Genomic DNA, 19534 nt, shown 5'->3' with positions numbered 1-19534 from the left:
GTTGGTTTGGGGTATAAGGGGACCAAACTACAGGGTCATCAGTCCCTTTTTCCTGACACAAGCAAGGCTCAAGGTACAAAAACACCCAGCACCACACCTAAAAAGAAAATGAATGGAACGAACAACAAAACAGGGAAAACATACACCACAAGAAAAAGTGGATGAAGGTACTGAACCATAGAGCATATGGTCTGGGTTGGCTGATCACAATAATAAAACAGGATGAGCTAGCCACTCTGCAACACATTAAAATGTCCACCCCAAAAAGACAAGGTGAGATAAACAAATGTAGGGAAAAGATGACCACGACGACAAACAAATGCAAAGAAAGTGTGACAGAGTTAAAATGGAGGGAGAGTGGCGACCTCTGAGAGAATGCTAAATGCCCACCCTTATATGGTACAATAAAAAAAACCCTCACGAATAAAACATAAAACTAAATCTGCTCTTGAGGCATTGTCGCTTAACACCAAAGGTAGGATGCTGGGAAGGTTAGAAGTCCACCGCAGAGTGGCTAAAAGTGGGCAGTCCAGAAAGATGTAGACGACAGTCATATGTGAGCCACAGTGACACCAAGGTGGGTCCTTGCGACGGAGGAGGTAGCCATGTGTTAGCCAGTGCGGAGCCGGCAGAGAACCACAGAGTCCCTGCAAGAGGCCTGCATGGAGGTCTTCCACACATTCGTAGTTTGTTGTGCATACTGAGATTATGCTATTCTGTCTCCCAAAGCTGAAAAACCTTGCGGCGTAATAATGATCGCAGATCGGTTACAGGGATGCCTATCTCCAGAAGCGGTTTCCGTGTAGCCTGTTTGGCTGGCCTGTTGGCAAGTTCATTTCCTGGGATTCTGACATGGCCTGGGGTCCACACAAACACCACGGAACGACTGGACAGTTCCAGGGCACAGATGGACTCCTGGATCGTCACTACCAAAGGGTGGCAGGGGTAGCACTGGTCGATAGTTTATAGGCTGCTCAAGAAGTCACTACAGGGAAGAAACGACTCACCAGAGCATGAGCAGATGCGCTCAAGAGCACGAAAAATGGACACCGGCTCTGCAGTGAAAACACTGCAGCCATCTGGTAAGGAGTGCTGTTCAATATGTCCTCCATGAACAAACATGAAGCCAGTGTGACCATCAGCCATTGAGCCGTCACTTCATGGTCCAGGTACATGTCAAGAATTGAGAGGAAGCGACAGGAGAGAGCTGCGGGTTTAGCTGAGTCCTTAGGACCATGTGAAAGGTCTAGGCGAAGCTTCGGCCTAGGTGTACACCATGATGGTGTACGTGAAGGTCCTTGAGTATAGGTGGTAAAGGCAAGGACTCCACTTAAGACAGAAGAGATTGGACGCAAACCGCAATCTTAAGCCCTGGCCTGGGCCTCTGATGTGAGAGATGAACCACCATGGAAGGGAAAAGGAGACAGTAATTCGGATGCTCAGGCAAACTATGAATTTGTGCAACGTAACTGGCAAGCAGTTGTGCATGCCTAACCTTCAATGGAGGGACTCCGGTCTCCACCAGGATGCTGGTCAGTGGACTCGTCCTAAAAGCTCCTGTTGTCTGTCAACCGCCACAGTGGTGTAATTGGTTGAGTAAATGCAACTCTGAAAAGTGCCGCCGAACCGCAGAGCGATCTGCACCCCAGTTTGTGTTGCTCAGGCAGTGGAGGGAATTGAGGTGCTGCCAGCACTTCTGCTTCAGCTGACAAAGATGAGGAAGCCACATCAATCGGGCATCAAAAACCAGTCCTAAGAACCGATATGTCTCCACTACAGTGAGTGGATCGTCATTAAGGTAAAGTTCTGGTTCCAGATGAACGGTAAGATGCCGACAGAAGGGCACGACACATGACTTTGCGGCTGAAAACTGGAAGCCGTGGGCTAGAGTGCACATGACTGCACCTTGTGGATGGCTCCCTGTAGGCACCGCTCGGCAACACCAGTACCGGAGGAGCAGTACGAAACGCAGAAGTCGTCTGCATACAGAGAAGATTAGACCAATGGTGGTGGTGGTGGTTGTTGGGATGTTTAAGGGGGACTAAACACCTAAGGTCATCAGTCCCCCATAGACCAATGGCCCGACAGCTGCTGCTAGACCGTTAATGACCACTAAAAATAGATATACACTCAATACAGAGCCCTGCAGGACTCCATTATCCTGGATACGAGGGGAACTATGGGAGGCACCAACTTGGACATGGAAAGTAAGGAGCGATAGGAAATTTTGGATAAAAATCGGGAGCGGGCCCCAGAGACCCCACTCAGATAATGTGGCAAGGATATGATGTCACCAAGTCGTGTTGTAAGCTTATTGTAAATCAAAAAAGATGGCAACCAGGTGTTGGCACCTGGAAAAGGCTGTTCTGATGGCAGACGCGAGGGAAACTAGATCACCAATGGTAGAGAGACCCTGGTGGAAACTGCCCTGGCATGGAGCCAGTAGGCCACGTGACTCCAGGACCCAACACAACCACCTACTTACCATACATTCTAACAGCATACAAAGAACGTTGGTGAGAATGATTGGCCGATAACTATCCACATCAAGTGGGTTTTTTACCGGGTTTGAGCACTGGAGTGATGGTGCTCTCTCACCATTGTGATGGAAAGATGCCATCGCACCAGATCTGGTTGGAGATGACGAGGAGATGTCACTTGTAGTCAGACAAGAGATGTTTGATCATCTGACTGTGGATCCAATCTGACCCAGGAGCTGTGTCGGGGCAATGTGCAAGGATGCTAAGGAGCGCCCACTCTGTAAATGGAGCATTATAGGGTTCACTGTGACGTTCAGTAAACGAGAGGGCTTTCCTTTCCATCCGCCATTTGAGGGTGCGAAATGCTGGGGGATAATTCTCTGATGCGGAGGCGCGAGCATAGTGCTCAGCAAAGTGCTAGGCAATTGGATTTGTGTCAGCAGATAACCTGCCATTGATGTTAGTGACAGTAACACCTGTCGGGGTCTGGTACCCACAAACACATCTGATATTCGTCTAGATTTGGGAAGGTGACATATAGCACCCAATGGTTGAGATGTACCTGTCCCAACACGCCTGTTTCTGTCTTTTTATAAGCTGGTGAAAGCGGGCAAGAAGCCAATTAAAAGCTGTTAGGTGCTCTAGGGAAGGGTGCCACTTATGTTGTTGTAGAGCTTGCTGACACTCTTTAATGGCCTCAGTGCTTTCTGGCAACCCCCAAGGTACTGACTTTCACTGGGAGCACCGTAAAGAACATGGGACCATGTTTTCTGCCACAGAAACGATTGTTCTAGTGACCTGCTCAACTACCACATCGATGGTACCATGTGGGGGAGATTCAACGGTGACACCAGAGGTGAAAGCTTCCCAATCTGCCTTGTTTAAAGCACATTTTGTAGACTTTGGGGGAATGGTGCTGTGGGAGTGACAAGAAGATGGGAAAGTAGCCACTACCACACAAGTCATTGTGGGCTCTCCAGTGGACAGATGGCAAAAGTCCTGGGCTGCAGAGGAATAAATCAATGGCTGAGTAAGTGCCATGAGCCACACTGAAATGTGTGGGGGTCCCAGAATTTAGGAGGCAGAGGTCGAGTTGAGACAGGAAAGTTTCGACATCTCTACCTCGGCCAGTAAGCATAGCACCACCCCACAAGGGGTTATGGGTGTTAAAATCTCCCAAAAGTAGGACGGATTTAGGAAGTTGATGAATCAGTGCAGCCAATGCGTTCAGGGGTACTGCACCATCTGGAGGAAACATTGCAGTCAGTCATTTCCTACGTCATACTTATCTGACAGCCACAGCTTCAAGAGGGGTTTGAAGGGTAACAGGTTTAATGCATACTGAGTTCAAGACATAGACACAAACTCCACCTGGCATTCTAATATGGTCGCTACGGTTCTTGTAATATCCCCTATAGCCGCGAAGCGTAGAGGTCCGCTTTGCTGGGAACCAGGTTTTCTGGAAGGCAATGCACTGGAGGATGACATTATCGTGAGGCTAGGGAGGCATGAAGCATGCAAGGAGGCAGGTTACGCCTCAGGGTCACCTGCTGTCACCGACTGAGTATTTGTATCCATTCCTATGGAGGATGAGGCATCAGTGAGATCCAGGGCCTCAGGGGACGCCAAGATCTCCACCTCATCCACGGATGTAGAATTTGTAGGGAGTGGTGGTGCTGGGCCCACTGGAGGGTCCTTTTTCTTAGCAGACTTCCTTGTTTGCTTGACCTCTTGCTTCTCTTAGTGAGCAAAAGTTGGTGACATCAGGACTAAAGAGGGAAGATTCAGGATTTAGCAAGGAAAATGTCTCTTGAGCTAGTGTGGAACATGCCAGTGACCAGTCATACTCTATGATGATGGACTGGATCCAATAATTTCAAACCTGAATATGCTGCTGAGCCATAGACCTGGCAACCATAATCTAACTGTGACAAGACCAGGCCCAGTAAATATGGAAGATTGTAGCATGATCCACAGCCGTGTCAGATTTTTTTTGCAATCAGAAGTCCCAAAACTCAGGACTGTGCAACAACATTCAAGCGTTGGGTAACCTGGCTGAGCTCTGGATTGGGATGGGTCATTGTACAATGACAGCAATGCATGTCATGTGTTTTTGAAACAGAGAAATGGAAGCTATTGAAAAGGGTCCAAGTGCAGGCAGATGGCACCTGGGAGCTAATGTAAAGCTAAGGCTACATATGTGAGCTTTGCCAGATTTAAAAGTTGTTGACATACAGAACAGGAGTGATCACTCATTGTCAGTGATTAGGAAGAGTGTAACACTCAGCACAGATCCCTGCAGGATACTATTCTCTTGGACCCCTGGGAAGCTGAGTGATACACCAACTCTACACCAAAACAACTGGGGATAAAATCTGACTAATAAAGTTTAAGTCCCAGTCATGGAGGGTAAGTAAAATGTGATGGCGCTGAGCCGTGTTATAAGCCTCATGTAGGTTAAAAAGTGTGTGCTGATGTGTTGCCATTTAGAAAAAGTCTGTCAGATTGCTGGTCCCAACCTAATGAGATGATCTGTTGCGGATCGTCCCTCCTGGAAACCACACTGACTGAAGGCCCCACAATCTGAGCACCCAGCACAACTGTCAGACTACCATCCTTTCAAGAAGATTACAGAGCAGTGAGGCTAATCAGTTGATAGCTGTCAATGGACATTGGGATTTTGCCTAGTTCAAGGACTGGGATAACAATACTGAGAAGTGAAAGCAGCTTCTAACCAAATAAGCTGAAGACCCTGAGAAGGAGTGTTTGAGTAAAATTCAGATGTTGCATCATTAATTAAGAATCGATCAGGGCTGGCACCATGTTGTAGAATGAGTCAAGGGCCTGAAGCAGTTCCTAACAGTTAAATGTCCATTAGATAATTCAGCATGATGAGGGATAAAGTATAGAGGGATATATTTACCTTGTCTTTTATGCAGTCAAAAGATAGCCAGTAAGAAGAGGATGCCGGTGTAACAGCAAACTAGGTCATAGGTGTTCTGCAAGAATCAACACATGGGTAGATATACTGGCATGAAGGAAGTGACCAAGGACAGTATGTTTAATTAGATAGTGCACCTTAGCATAGAGCCACGTAAAAGTGATGACGGCGATCTGTGAACGATGTCACTTGAGATATTGCAGGGCTCTTTGATGATACTGAATAGCTTGCTGCAATATCTTTGGTACACCATGGCACTAGCTGACGGCTGAGTGGGCTCATAGATTGGGAGATGATGGTTCCAGCAAAGTGGGTGAGAGTATCAAAGAAGTCTTCCACAACCTCATCAATGCAGTCTGACAAGGGGGGTAAAGATGATGGTATACAACTGCCAGCTGGCTCTAACTGCTAGCTGGCTCTTTGAAGAGCTCACTGTGGTTTGAAGTCCATCAAGCCACAACAAGAAAGCGACAGGATAATTTGAAACTTGTCACTGTCACAAAGATCATTGCACAGTGACCATTGTAGTATGCCATGAGGTTGGGGTAAGAGATCACAAGGTTGGTAGCTGGAAAGGTGGGTAGCTTTAAAGTGGGTAGGAATACCATAGATAAGAAGACATAGATTGAGAGTGGAAAGAAGCTGGTCAAACAGAAGGTCCCTTTCAGGTGAAGCAGTAAAGTACTGCTGAGAAAAGGGGGAGGGGGGTTGTTGGATTAAGATCTACATCTCAAGGTAAATAAGTCACCTCCCTAGATGTAAATAAATATTATAAATGCTGACCTCTGGTGTAATTTGTACTTGCACTGCTACTGCTTCCAACGAGATATGTGAGGTCACCCACCGACGCATGACATTTATGTGAACCAATGTACAGGCCCCTCTAGGTGCTCTCTTGGGGCCAGTATCGTTCCGACAGAATACACAATAACCTCACAGAGTCAGAGAATGGTCATCAGTGAACTGTGTTTCTTTGAGAGCAACACAGATCGTGAAACAAGAGGACATTAGTTGTTGTAGTTCTGGCAGGTGACAGTAATATCCATTACATGCATTTCCACTGGACCATAGCTTTGAGTGTCTAGTGGTTAAAGGGGGGCACGAAAGGGTCAGGAGGACAGGTCGTGTTGCATGATCACCTGTCACCTGTCACGGAACAACCTCAACAAATATCAATTTGGAATCTAATAGCATGGGAGGATTTGGCATCTCCTGGGTCACTGGAACAGCATTCTCTTTGATTCTTCTTTTTCTGTTTCACATCTTTTGGTGGTCTCGACTCATGAGGGCATATCTGTTGTGGGTGTAGAAATGGAAGAAGAGTGGGCAGCGCTAGGACCCGAAAGTTGTGGCTCCATCAGCAAGTGGTTGGTGGTGGGTTGCTGATCTGTGGATTTTCAGAGTGAAGGTTCCTGAACGGGTGTCCTGTCACAGGTAGGCACTTGAGGAGGAGGATGCTTCTCTGACCGAGTGCAGGATACTGACGACGGTGCTGCAGGAATCATGAGAGGGGATGGTCTATTGCCCCCATGGTCAAGTTAAGTGCGTGACTACAGAGAGTGATGTCAGGGGAGTACATGCGCCAGGTACTGTCAAAGACCTGGCCACAGTGGTCGCAAAAGTCAATATCACAGAGACTGAATACAATCAAACATATTTTTGCCAAGCTTCAAAATGTGAGAGGTGATTTGTAACCTTCAGTTCCTGGATTTTATGTTCCTTCATAAAGGTAATACAGTTCTGGGTGGTCATTCGCACAACTCAATTTTCATGAGTGGCTGGCAAGTCTGCACAAGCTGGGTTGTGTGAACACAGGGAAGAAATATGCATGAAGTGCTGGCATTTAAAACATCACATCAAGGATGGGAAATATGGCTTCACATCGCAGCAGTAAACCACGATTTTGACCTTCTCTGAAAGCAAATCTATCTCTAAAACAAGCATGAATGCACTGGTGTCAAACTTGTTTTCTTGCAGGCCTCGACATACAAAGTGGATCGCTCGCTCTCCAAGTGTTTGTGGAAATCTTCATATATCTACAGTATTAAGTCCTGGTGAAAAATTTATCCTAATACCATGTTTAAGTCCTTGTTGAGCATTATGGTAAAAGGTACATCACCAAGTTGTTTCCAAGAGAGTAAAGTTGGGACTGGGTAGAATCTTAATCATCTTAATGAAGATGAAACCATTTCTTAATTTACTTAAGGAAGATAGCTCACCATACATGTTTTTCATATTCTCCACAGAGAACATTCACTTAGTAGAGTGACAGGCACAGAACAGAAACTGAGAATAGTAAATATCTGCAAGGCATTTGGTTTTGTTTCTCTTCCACTGTGTGGTCAAGGAGGTAAAGTTTCTAACATGTTAATGATTGTGGTCTGTCTGAAGAGATTTCCAGAGCCTCAAGGCCACTGGTTGATAACATTGTTTGTTTCATGTTGTTAAATACCTGCTATGATGCTGCCTATTCTGAACGAGGATTCTCCCCAGAGGTGCCACCCAGCCAGAACAAAGGCTACCTGGCTTGATGAACAGTGCCCAGAGTCCCAGTGCTCCCAAATGGACAGGCACCTACTTCTTGGAAAGCATGTAGAGGTGACAGCTTGGGTATCAATAGCGTGAACCATGCATGATCTGGAGGGAGGGGGGGATTGGGGGGGGGGCTTACCACCGTGTGAGTACCCGACAACCCCCCCTCCCCTTCATATGTACTGGCTACCATGCTGCGTAGTGGGAGACTTTCCTCACATGGCCCATACAGTCTGTAAAAGAATTTGAAAACCTAGATGAGGGGATCAAATATAAGTTAAACTAAATATGTCATGTAAAATAATGGGATGAGGTGCGAAAAGCCATAATAGGAATCCTAAAAGCAAGCTAGGTTGTCTGCAAGGAATCTGTCCTACAGAATAAGTCTGAGAAGGTACAGTCAGTGAGTAAAACTGCTGAACGGGAAAGGAAGAAGTATAGCAATGGCTTAAGGCCCATCACACACATACTCACAAAATAGTTATGACCCCTCCCCAGACTAATGAAAATTGGTGCGGAGTGAGTGGATGGACGCTTCCTAATGTGACACCTGTTTTATTAACTAATTTGAATCACAGCACTGAAAACACAAGCTGGCTAATGAAATGTAGTACATGATCTGTGCAAGGTTTGCTAAAGTTACAACAGGAGACTGACAAACACTTCTGTGTTAGTCGTCGTGTTGAGACTTCTGCTTAAGACTAAGCTCAAAACTGGTCCAAGCATTGATGAAAAGACTATTGGCTAAACATAGTCGAAAGGTGTCATACGAGATACCTGTAATGGTATGTCCCAGTCATATATCATGGTTCAGGCCTTCCACTCAACTTACATGCATGAGGCCAAGATCAGTTCTGGGGACAATGTTGCAGATAGTGCACTTTGTTGAAACTCTCTGAATATACTGTTCTTCTCAACCATCTCTTCCAGTCACTGGAATGATCCACTTATGATCACAGAGCCCATGTGATAAGCATTGTTTGTTTCAACGTGCACCACAATCTGCAGTAAGTTGCACCCTGTATCCCTCAATGGCTGCAGAAACAGCCTCTTCAACATCTTTAAGGGGGGATGTACAAGAAAGCAAGCAAAATTGTGACAAAAATTTTATTGAATTTTCATTTACTACATGATGTTGAAATTTTAGTTCCTGAATATTACACTGCAATTGCACACCTAAGTGTGATAAAAATAATAATTAATGAAAGTTTGCATGGGGCCATTCCCCTTTGTTGTTCTTTCCTCATATTATTTATTCCTGGGGTGTTTTCTTCCAGTTTTATGCAGTCACAATGTGTGGAATATTTTGACGTTTAGCAGATCCAGAACTTCTACAAATGTGTGTGAAAGAAAAAAAAAAAGACTGAAATCATAATGATAGGAAAACCATATTTCGACGATTGCCTATGAAGTTGCAATGTATGACATTTGTTTAGTTTTTGACTATGCTGTCCTTGGCAGACTACAGACTCTACAGTGGCTAGAATTTGATCCATGAGCTGTAACACTGTTGATACTGAAGGAAATCGGTAACGAGAACTGACACAGGTCACATTATTGTAACTCAATTTGAAAATCAGGTTAACCTAATAGGACAAGCAAAGAAAAAACTATTTAAGGATGATGAGGAAAATGCATATGGTTTGCACTAGTTCACCGAGATAAGGAATGGCCTAATACACTGAAATGCCAAACAAACTGGTATAGGCATGCGTATGCAAATACAGAGATATGTAAACAGGCAGAATATGGCACTGCAGTCGCCAATGCCTACAGAAGACAAGTGTCTGGCGCAGTTGTTAAATCAGTTACCACTGCTACAATGGGAAGTTATCAAGATTTAAGTGTGTTTGAACATGGTGTTATAGTCGGCACATGAGCAATGGGATACAGAATCTGTAAGGTAGCGATGAAGTGGGGTTTTCCCATACGACCATTTCATGAGTATACCATGAATATCAGAAATCCAGTAAAACATCAAATCTCTGACATTGCTGCAGCCTGAAACAGATCCTGCAAGAATGGGACCAATGACGACTGAAGAGAATCACTCAACATGACAGAATTGCAACACTTCCACAAATTGCTGCAGATTTCAGTGCTGGGCCATCAACAAGTATTAGCGTGCGAACCACTCACCGAAACATCATTGATATGGGCTTTTGGAGTCAAGGGCCCACTCGTGTACCCTTGACGACGGCACAAACAACACTCTACCCCTTGCCTGAGCCCATCAACACTGACGTTGAACTGTTGATAACTGGAAGCATGCTACCTGGTCGGACGAGTTTCATTTCAAATTGCATCGAGCACATGGACGTGTACAGGTAAGGAGACAACCTCATGAATCCATGGACCCTGCAAGTCAGCAGGGGACTGTTCAAGCTGGTGGAGGCTCTGTAATGGTGTGGAGTGATACGTCTAGATAAGACTCTGACAGGTGACACGAACATAAGCATCTTGTCTGATCAGCTGCATACATTTATGTCCATTGTGCATTCTGATGACTGTGTCCCCCCACATTTCCGCTGGCCACCAAACTCCCCAAACATGAACACTATTGAGCATATCTGGGATGCCTTGCAACTTGTTGTTCAGAAGAGATCTTCACCCCCTCGTACTCTTACGGATTTATGAGCAGCTCTGCAGGATTCACAGGGTCAATTTCCTCCAGCACTACTTCAGACATTAGTTGAGTCCATGCCGTGTCATGTTGTGGCACTTCCACATGCTTGCGGGGGCCCTACACAATATTAGGCAGGTGTACCAGTTTCTTTGGCTCTTCAGTGTATAAAGACTGTCAAATCTTTGATTCTGGTTTCCCATAACTTACATTTTCGAACTTTATGTACCTTTTCCTCGCAAACCACTGGCATTATAAAACTTAAATTTGGCATGTAATTAGCCAATGCTATAGTGAAAAACTCTCTGGAAGGAATTTTCATTTACTACAATAGTATGGCTTTTATGTAACAGAAAAGCCCTAAGATTAGAATTTTTTTCACAGAAATTTGGAGAGCTGTAGAAATCTAACAAAAGAAGATATTAATATTCTGGTCCACAGATATTCGTAATAATGGTATATCAAACTTTGCACAAAAATACATTAATTTCGCTCTGACAAATTTTTCAAGAAAGGAACATTTGTACTCACCTTCTTGAAAAATTACAATTGTTTATTATTAAAAATTTGTAACTTCAATAAGCATGAAAATGTATGTATGCTTCCATATAACATGCCTTAACAACTGTGCCAAATTTAGTTACACTGCTGCCTTGAAAACTTTGGACTTTATAAGGGTCCCTCCCCCAAAGTATTGCAACTTCGCATACATCCCCAGGATCAATGGGTGCATAAGGTGATGCTTGCTAGCTACTGCATTTCCCTAACGGGTACATTTCACCCGACAATGATTAGACCCCTTCCCTTTTGCACTTGCCTATCTTGACACAAGAAGTGAGCCTCACTGGCAACGTTTCAGTTTCGGTGGAAGGCAGAACCTCAAACTTGTTGGTTATATAACATAAATGGATAGATAAAAAATCTACTCACCAAGTGGCAGCAGGAGAACACATATATAAAAAAGGTTTTACTCATGCAAGCTATCAGAGACTGTGGCTCCTTCTTCCAGCAGAAGGGTTGAAGGGGAAGGAAGAGGGGTGAAGGGAATTGAACTGGAGAGGTTAAGGAAAAGGGGTAGAGTTCAGAAAAGTCACCTAGAACCCTGCATCAGGGGAGACTTACCGGACAGAATGAGAAGGAAAGACTGATTGCTGGGGATTGCACCGGACGAGATCCCGAGATCCTGAGAGCTTAAAGGTGGAACACAGGATAATATACAAGACAGAGATTACTGCTAAAACATAGTGAATGAGTTAATAAGAGTGGAAAGCTAAAAGCATTGCATGTAAAGAGATGGTGAAAAATTGACAGGTCAGAAAATAAAAAAAAGTAGAAAACAAAAACTTAGTGAAGAAAGTAGTAGTTACCGTGTAGAAATGCCGAGACGGAAGAAATTAATGTACATTATGCACAGGTGGGTGGCAAGAACCTAGGACATGTTGTAGTGCTACTTCCCACTTGTGGAGTTCTGAAAAATTGGTGTCTGGGGGGAGAATCCAGATGGCACTTGTGATGAAACACGCACTGAGGTTACGACTGTCATGCTGTAGAGCACACTCTGCAGCAGAATATTTTGAGTTGCCACTATACACCCTCTGCCTGTACCCATTCATCCTAACTTGGTGGCAGTCATGCCGACGTAAAAGACCAAAGAGTGTTTACGCAACAGCTATTATATGACTTATGTCATTTCACAGGTGGCTCTCCCTCTGATAGTATATGTTTTTCCAGTTGCACAGCTGGTATAGGTGACGATAGAAGGGCGCATAGGGCAAGTCTTGCAATGGGGATGGTCACAGGTAGAAGCCATTGGGTAAAATGCGTGCAGGAAGAGCGTAGGCTCTGACAAGGATACTGCGGAGATTGAGAGGATGACAAAAAGATATTCTAGATGTGGCGCGCAAAATCTGTAACACAATGGATCTCATTACAGGGCATGATTTTAGGAAGTCACGGCCTTGTCGCAGTAGCTGATTCATACATTCAAGACCAGGATAATACTGAGTGACGAGTGGCGTACTTCGAATTTGTTTCTTAGAGGGATCAGCAGTAGCAGGATTGGATGTGATGGCCCAGGAAATCTGCTTTCAATCTAGGCTGGTGGGGTAATTGAGCCCTGTGAAGGCTGAGATGAGACTAGTGGTGTACTGCTGTAAAGTCTGCATCCGAACAAATCCATTTATCTCTAATGCCAAGGCTGTATTGGAGGGAACATTTGACACAGAAAGGATGGTAACTGTCAAAACGCAAAAACCGTTGTTTGTTAGTAGTTTTAATGTGGACAGAAATGTGCAGCTGGTCTTCGGTGAGGATGAGATCAACATCAAGAAAAGTGGCATAGGATTCAGGATAGGACCATGTGAAATTTAATTGGGAAAAAGCATTTTTAGAGATTCTACGAATTTTAAGAGGTTAGCCTTGCCATGAGTTCATATGACACAGACATCATCAATGTAACTAAACCAAACCAGGGGCTGAAGGCTTATGGATTCCAGGAAAGCCCCTCCAAGCAACCCATGAAATGAATGGCATAGGATGGAGCCATCCTGGTTCCAAAAGCTGTACCCCTGATCTGTGTATATCTGCTCCTCAAAGGTGAAGTAATGTTGGTAAGTATAAATTTGATTAAGGTGAGCAGGAAGGACGCCCTGAGTTTGGAATCAGGTGGGTGCTGACTGAGGAAATGTTCAATAGCAGACAGACCATGCACTGGGGGATGTTGGTATAGGGGGAGGTGGCATCAATGGTGACAAGCACGATGTGTGGTGGCAGTGGGACGAGTCTGCATTTCAGATGATTTAGGAAATGGTCGGTTATCTTTGATGTAGCAGGGGAGTCTTTGTACTATGGGTTGCATGTGCTGATCAACCAAGGCAGATATATATTCGGTGTGTGCATGGAAGCCAGCAACTACAGGGTGGCCAGAATGATTGGGAGGGAGGGAGGGCGGGTGAGTGGGCGGGTGAGTGGGCGGGTTGGTTGGATTGGAGAAAGGGACCAAACTACGCGATCATCAGTCCCTCCGACCTTGGAATAACTAAAACCAATAAAGCCTCACATTATAAGAGGGAACTACAATGGCTATAAAATTACAAATTATTGACAGAGAAGGACGGAAGAAGGTGGAGGAAGAGAGGAGGGAAAGAAAGTGTCTAATGACAGGGGCATGAAGAAAGAAGCACAGGTAGACAAGATAGATACTCACGATAAAACAGACCCCATAAAGAAAGGAGTGGGAAGGCAGAGGGCGGAGGGTGAACCACCAGGCCCAGTCGAAGCCAGTCCAATCGGGGCGAAGGGGGAAGCAAGACGGCCTGCCATCCCCTCCACCCACTAAGGTTGAAGGTCCCACCCTTAAATAAAATGATAAAAACCCTCATCATGAAGAAATCGTAAAACTAGATCAGCCGCTGAGGCACTGTCAGCTAATGCCAGGGGTAACTAGTCAGGAAAGCTAAAAGTACGGTGCAGGGCAGCTAGGACAGTCCAGTAACAGGTGAACCACAGTCAACAGTGATCCACAACAGAGGGGGGGGGGTCCTCACGATGGAGGAGATAACCATGAGTCAGCCAAGTATGGCCGATGTGGAGCCAGCAAAGAACGACAGAGGCTTTATGAGAGGCCCGTAAGGAGGACCACCACATAGTTGTAGAATCCTTTGTCGCCCTGAGCTTGTTGGGCAAAGATGGGTGTCCACCACCTCGAGGGATTGACCATTGAGGAACAGGTCCGGATGGGGATGGACTGTATGGCGACGGCAGAAATGCATGACACACAATTTGGCCACCGAAAAACTGAGCCATGGGAGAGAGTCCAAGATTGTGTCCACTAGATTTCCCCCTGTAGATGATGCTCTGCAGCACCCATGATGGAGGAAGTGACGTAGATACAAAAATCGTCAGCATATAAAGTGGGGGACACTGTTGGCCCAGCAGCCGCCACCAGTCCATTAATGGCAACGAGAAAGAGAGGGGCACTCAGCACAGAACCCTGTGGAACCCATTATCTTGCCAATGGGAAGTGCTGTAGGACGAACCAACTTGGACCTGGAAAGAGCAACAAGAAAGAAAGTTACGGATAAAAATGGGCAGAGCGCCACAAAGGCCCTATTCATGAAGGGTGGTGAGGATGTGGTGGCGGTAGGTGGTGGTGTAGGCTTTATGCAGGTCAAAGAAGACTGCAATGAGGTGTTGCCGATGGGCAAAAGCCAACCGGATAGCAGACTCCAGGTGGATTAAGTTACCCACCGTAGAGCAGCCACAGTGAAAACCACCTTGAGTTGATGACAAAAGGTGCCGAGATTCAAGGATCCAAAAAAATCGCCGACTCACCAGGCGTTCAAGGAGCTTGTAGAGGGTGTTGGTAAGGCTAATTGGACAGTAGCTATCCAACAAGAGGTGGCTTCTGTGGCTTCAACACCAGAATAACAATGCTTTCCTGCCAATGGGTAGGAAATACCCCCTCACTCCACAATCTGTTGAAAAGGGTCAGTATATGACGGTGGCCAGCCACCAAGAAGTGTTGGGAGCATTTGGTTATGTATCCGGTCCGGTCCAGGAGCCATGTCGGGACAAAGGGCGAGGGCGCTGGCGAATTCCCAATCGCTAAAAGGGGCATTATAAGGCTCCAAGCAGCAAGAAACGAAAGACAAAGGCAGTCTTTCCGAGCGCTCTTTCAGGAGGAGGAATGTGGGCGGATACTGAGTCAATGCAGAGGCCTGGGCAAAGTGTTGAGTGAAATGCTCTGTGACAAAGTCCGGATGGGTAAGAACAACACCATGCACAGAAATTCCTGCAACACCGGTGGGAGGACGATGGCCAAAAATTCACCTGGGTTTCACCCAGACTTGTGAGGAGGGGATGTGCGGTCCTATGGCAGCTACATATTGTTCCCAGCAAATCCGTTTCTAAAATTTGATTAGGTAATGGGCCCAGGCACGGAATCATTTAAAGACCAGAAGGAGAGCAGTAGAAGGGTGCCACTTGAAGCAGTGAAGAGCACGGCGGCAGTCTTTTATGGCCGCAGCAATTTCCAGAGTCCACCAAGGAACCATCTTCTGGGGGAGGGGGGGAGGGGGGGGGGGAGCCCGAGGAAGAAGGGACCTGCGGAAAGAATGGCAGCAGTCAAAGTCTGTGTAGACTCATCAATACTACTGTGTGGTAGTACAGGGAGGATGGTAGCAGAGGAGAAGGCACCCCAATCAGCTTTCGAGAAGCCCCACCTGGGAGGGTGTTGGAGCGAGATATACTGAAGGAAGGTCAAAACAATCGGGTAATGATCGCTGTCACATAAGTCATCGTAGACACCCCACTGAATGGAGGGAAGAAGGCCGGGACTGCAGATGGAGAGGTCAATGGCAAAGAAAGTGCCATGTGCCACAATAAAGTGTGTGGGAGCGCCAGTGTTTAGGAGACTGAGGTCAAGCCCTGCCAGAGCAGCTTCAACTGTCCTGCCCAGCGCAGTAGTCATGTGACTACCCCAAAGAGGGTTGTGGGCATTAAAGTCCCCCAGGAAGCAGGATGGGAGAAGGGAGTTGTTGAAGAAGGGGGATTAGGGCAAGGGACGTGGGCGGCCTCTTAGGCAGGAAGTAGAGATCACAGATTGTGATTGGAGTGGCCAGATGGACCCTGACAGCTATTGCTTCCAGAGTGGTGTGGAGGGGAATCCATTTACTAACAATGTCCTTGCGGACCAAGGTGCAAACACCACCAGAAGCCCCCAAGGGGCCAATTCGGTTTCGACAGAAAGCATGGAACCCAGGAAGGGTGGGTGAGTAAGAATTGACAAAATGGGTCTCCTAGAGAGCAATGCAAGCAGCACTGTAGGATGAAAGAAGAGGCTGCAAATCTGGGAGGTGACTCAAATAGCCATTACAACTTCACTGGAGGATTCTCAAGCTGGAGTCCAAGCGGAAAGCGAATGGACCGGAGCCGGTCACGCCCCCAAGCTGCCATCTGTCTCCGATAAGGATGGGGTAATGTCCATATAGGTGGGGTCAGACTGTTGGTTCATTGGCTGGAGGAGGGGAAGGCGGCACCTCAGCGGGTACCAGTGGGGCCTTGCCCTTGTTCTTGTGCTTCTGCTTCTTCTCTTGTCAAGGAAGAGAAGGGCAGACTGCAGTGAGGTTGGGCACAGAATTACACCAAGCAATCTTGGTGCCCACGGGACATGGATCGCGTGGCCGATGTGGAGCTGCAGATCGCCTAATATACCTCAGGGTGCTGCCATGGCTTTGAATGAAAATAATCATGTTTTTGTCTTTAAATGGATTGGCCATCTCAGACTTCAGTCAATGCATATTCATTGTTCTATCAACACATTTTGTCTCATTCCTGCATAATGTGTGCATTATACACTAGAGCACCCATATGAGAGTTTGAAAGGAGGGGATGGAGGCTAGAGCCTGTAAGGAGGGGATTGGGGCTAGACCTGGCAGTATGGAGTATTTTGAATTTTTGGAGGACCAATAGTGACTTTTAAGTGGGCATAAAAATGTTCTAGATCTGATCTGCTAAAAACCTGTGTAATACAGACTTTTAATTCTTTATTTCAAAAGAAAAACACCAGACTACACTCTATTTTTTTCATTTACCTGACAGCTGCGGACAGGGGGAAGGGGGAGGGGAGTGTGGGCCCCCTTTGCCCCCATGTGTGGGTGCCCTTGTTAAGATATGAAAGTATTTCATATCTTAATTGTGTAAGTTTTTTGGGTATCGCACAGTATCAGTTCTGAAAAGCTATTACTGGAGAAACCTACGTTTAGGCCACAGTTACAGTCCCGAAACATTGGTTTCTCCAGTATAGTTTTTACAATATGACATGGTACAATACTCAGAAAAATTTTATGTTAACTACTTCATGTTTACTTGAGCATTTTTGCACTTGCTGATGACTGCAAACCAAACATAAAAAAAAAATTCAGTGAAAATAGTTTCTTACCATTTCACAAGCTCCTCTGATGACACCAGTGAGAATGTTTGCGTATTTCAGTGTCAGGCAATGATCTGGTAGCTCCACAAATTCTGTTAATGGATTACTTTCAAATTGCAAAGAAAACTCATCTCCGGCTGGACTCCAGTTTGTAATTACAGGGGTTACACCCAGAAACAGCCTGAAGCCCATCTAAAATGATTATTTTCTGTTACCATAACATAATAAATGTCTCCAAAATAAAAATGAAGTGTACAGATGTTGAGGTACCTGGATTTTTTCTGCTGTGTCACGGAAATCATAACACCTTCCAGATGCAGTTCGAGCAAGGAAGTCTTCTATTAACCGTACACCAATATTGTAACCCATTCTCTCCAACTGTTTGTTAACATCCTCAACATTTTCATAATCTTTCATCAACTGAGATACCAGTGCTCCATATGTGAGGGTAAACAGCTCCGAATTCTGAAATAAAAAGGAAATAAACATTAAAGTGAAATTCTTTATTGGAAAGTCAAATTAATAGGCTTCTGAGAAGTGCATTTCCGTTGCAAAGCTTTACAGTTGCTTCAAGTCAGGTATCCACACTTTTGACCTCTATAATTCTGAACTCACACAAACAAATAAGATATAGGCCTCCTGATCTTAATTATGAGTTAATTAAGAAAGACATAACGACACAGTGGACTCTAATCCAGATGGACTATACCTGTATGTCCATTCTCACACACTTCAGTTGGAGTTGACTCAACATGCAAGTTTCAATATGTTTCAAAATAATCAAACTTTTCTACTTGGTGAATTATAATTTAACCTGCTTTATTCTATAAATACTTTCCCTTGTGTTTCTGTTACAGTTTCTTGTCTTAGCAAAACTGCCCTAATAATTAATGTCGGACTTCATGTTTTCTTTGCAAATGTCTTAGCTTTCATTTTAGAGGGTATCCTGCCAATGCCAAAAGAACGGATTTTCTTTTAATTTGTCACTGATTTTGTATACATGTGTTAACTGTCATAATGGTGGGCACCCTGCCTCGTTAGTTTGAGTTTTTGCATACTGTTCATTATGTCCATAACACATCACACTTTCTTCTCGATATCAGTCCATGTAATTCTCCTATCTTGACAAGGTGCAGTAGAAATTTGATGTTCCAGTCACATCGGGCGTTAAATTTAACCTGGGAAGTAGGCTATTTCAACAGAGTCATCCTGACAGAGAAAACTGTGAGCAACTCCCCCTCCCCTAATACAGGACAAGCTGTTAGTTCTTTACAACACTCGGGTGACCCAAGTGAAAATAACTGGAGTTCAAGGCTTTTTAGAGGAGAGTCTGAAATGCAGCAGCTGATTCAGTTAGCTGAATTTTAACATAGTAACATGTTTTAGTATAGTAACAGGACTGAAGGGAAAGCTTAACTTAATTATTATTTAAGAAGACATGAAAAATTCAGTATTACTGTCAGATCAAGTCAGAATTGCATCTCATTGCTTACATCTGATTTATTAGTAGTGTGTATTGTGGCAACAGCTGCAGGCAGTGTGGACTACACACTTTGGATTGGAATGTCACTGGCTAAGCTATAAGGTAAAATTGCAGTAACAAAGGCAAGAAATGTTTAAAAATGTGTACTATGAAAACATAAATTGGCTAGCGAGTAGCAAAAGACAAAATTAAGAACAATGACTTGTAAGAAATTCATAGGCAATGAGAAAAGAAAACTGAATGATGATGATGAAGGTGGTGGTAGCAAATGTTCTAAGAACAGTCACAATGTATACACAAGCAGAATTGTAAAGGGTGGGATTGTAGCTGAGTGGCTGTGGAGTAGCTACCAACATGGAGGAGGGCACCAGGATGTGCATGTGAGATTCTGGATTAGCATTTGGGAAAGTTACCTGCTGTTCCAGAGACATTGTGTCACATAGATAGTAAGTGGATGGTGCTGAGTCATTTTAAAGAGTAAATACATTCAAGTAATAATTTATGTGGAACAGAATTAAGAATGTTTTAGCACACTGTTCCATGT

At 45.0% G+C, this 19534-nt stretch overlaps 1 protein-coding gene across 2 annotated transcripts in view; it reads right to left on the bottom strand.

Annotated features, from left to right (window-relative positions):
• Nucleotides 1-19534, bottom strand: part of LOC124544607 (trafficking protein particle complex subunit 3) — a 35041-nt gene that overhangs the window by 4799 nt on the left and 10708 nt on the right. For both annotated transcript variants that reach the window (XM_047123200.1, XM_047123201.1), the window contains exons 2-3: nt 17778-17972; nt 17517-17699 (exon numbers count right to left, since the gene is read on the bottom strand). In XM_047123200.1, coding sequence (XP_046979156.1) covers nt 17517-17699; nt 17778-17972 — 378 coding nt within the window. The remainder of the gene's footprint in view (nt 1-17516; nt 17700-17777; nt 17973-19534) is intronic.

The sequence above is a fragment of the Schistocerca americana genome, chromosome 8, assembly GCF_021461395.2.
Source record: "Schistocerca americana isolate TAMUIC-IGC-003095 chromosome 8, iqSchAmer2.1, whole genome shotgun sequence".
NCBI lineage: Eukaryota > Metazoa > Arthropoda > Insecta > Orthoptera > Acrididae > Schistocerca > Schistocerca americana.
The sequence above is the reverse complement of the archived record's forward strand: the minus strand, read 5'-3'. Positions and strand labels throughout refer to the sequence as shown.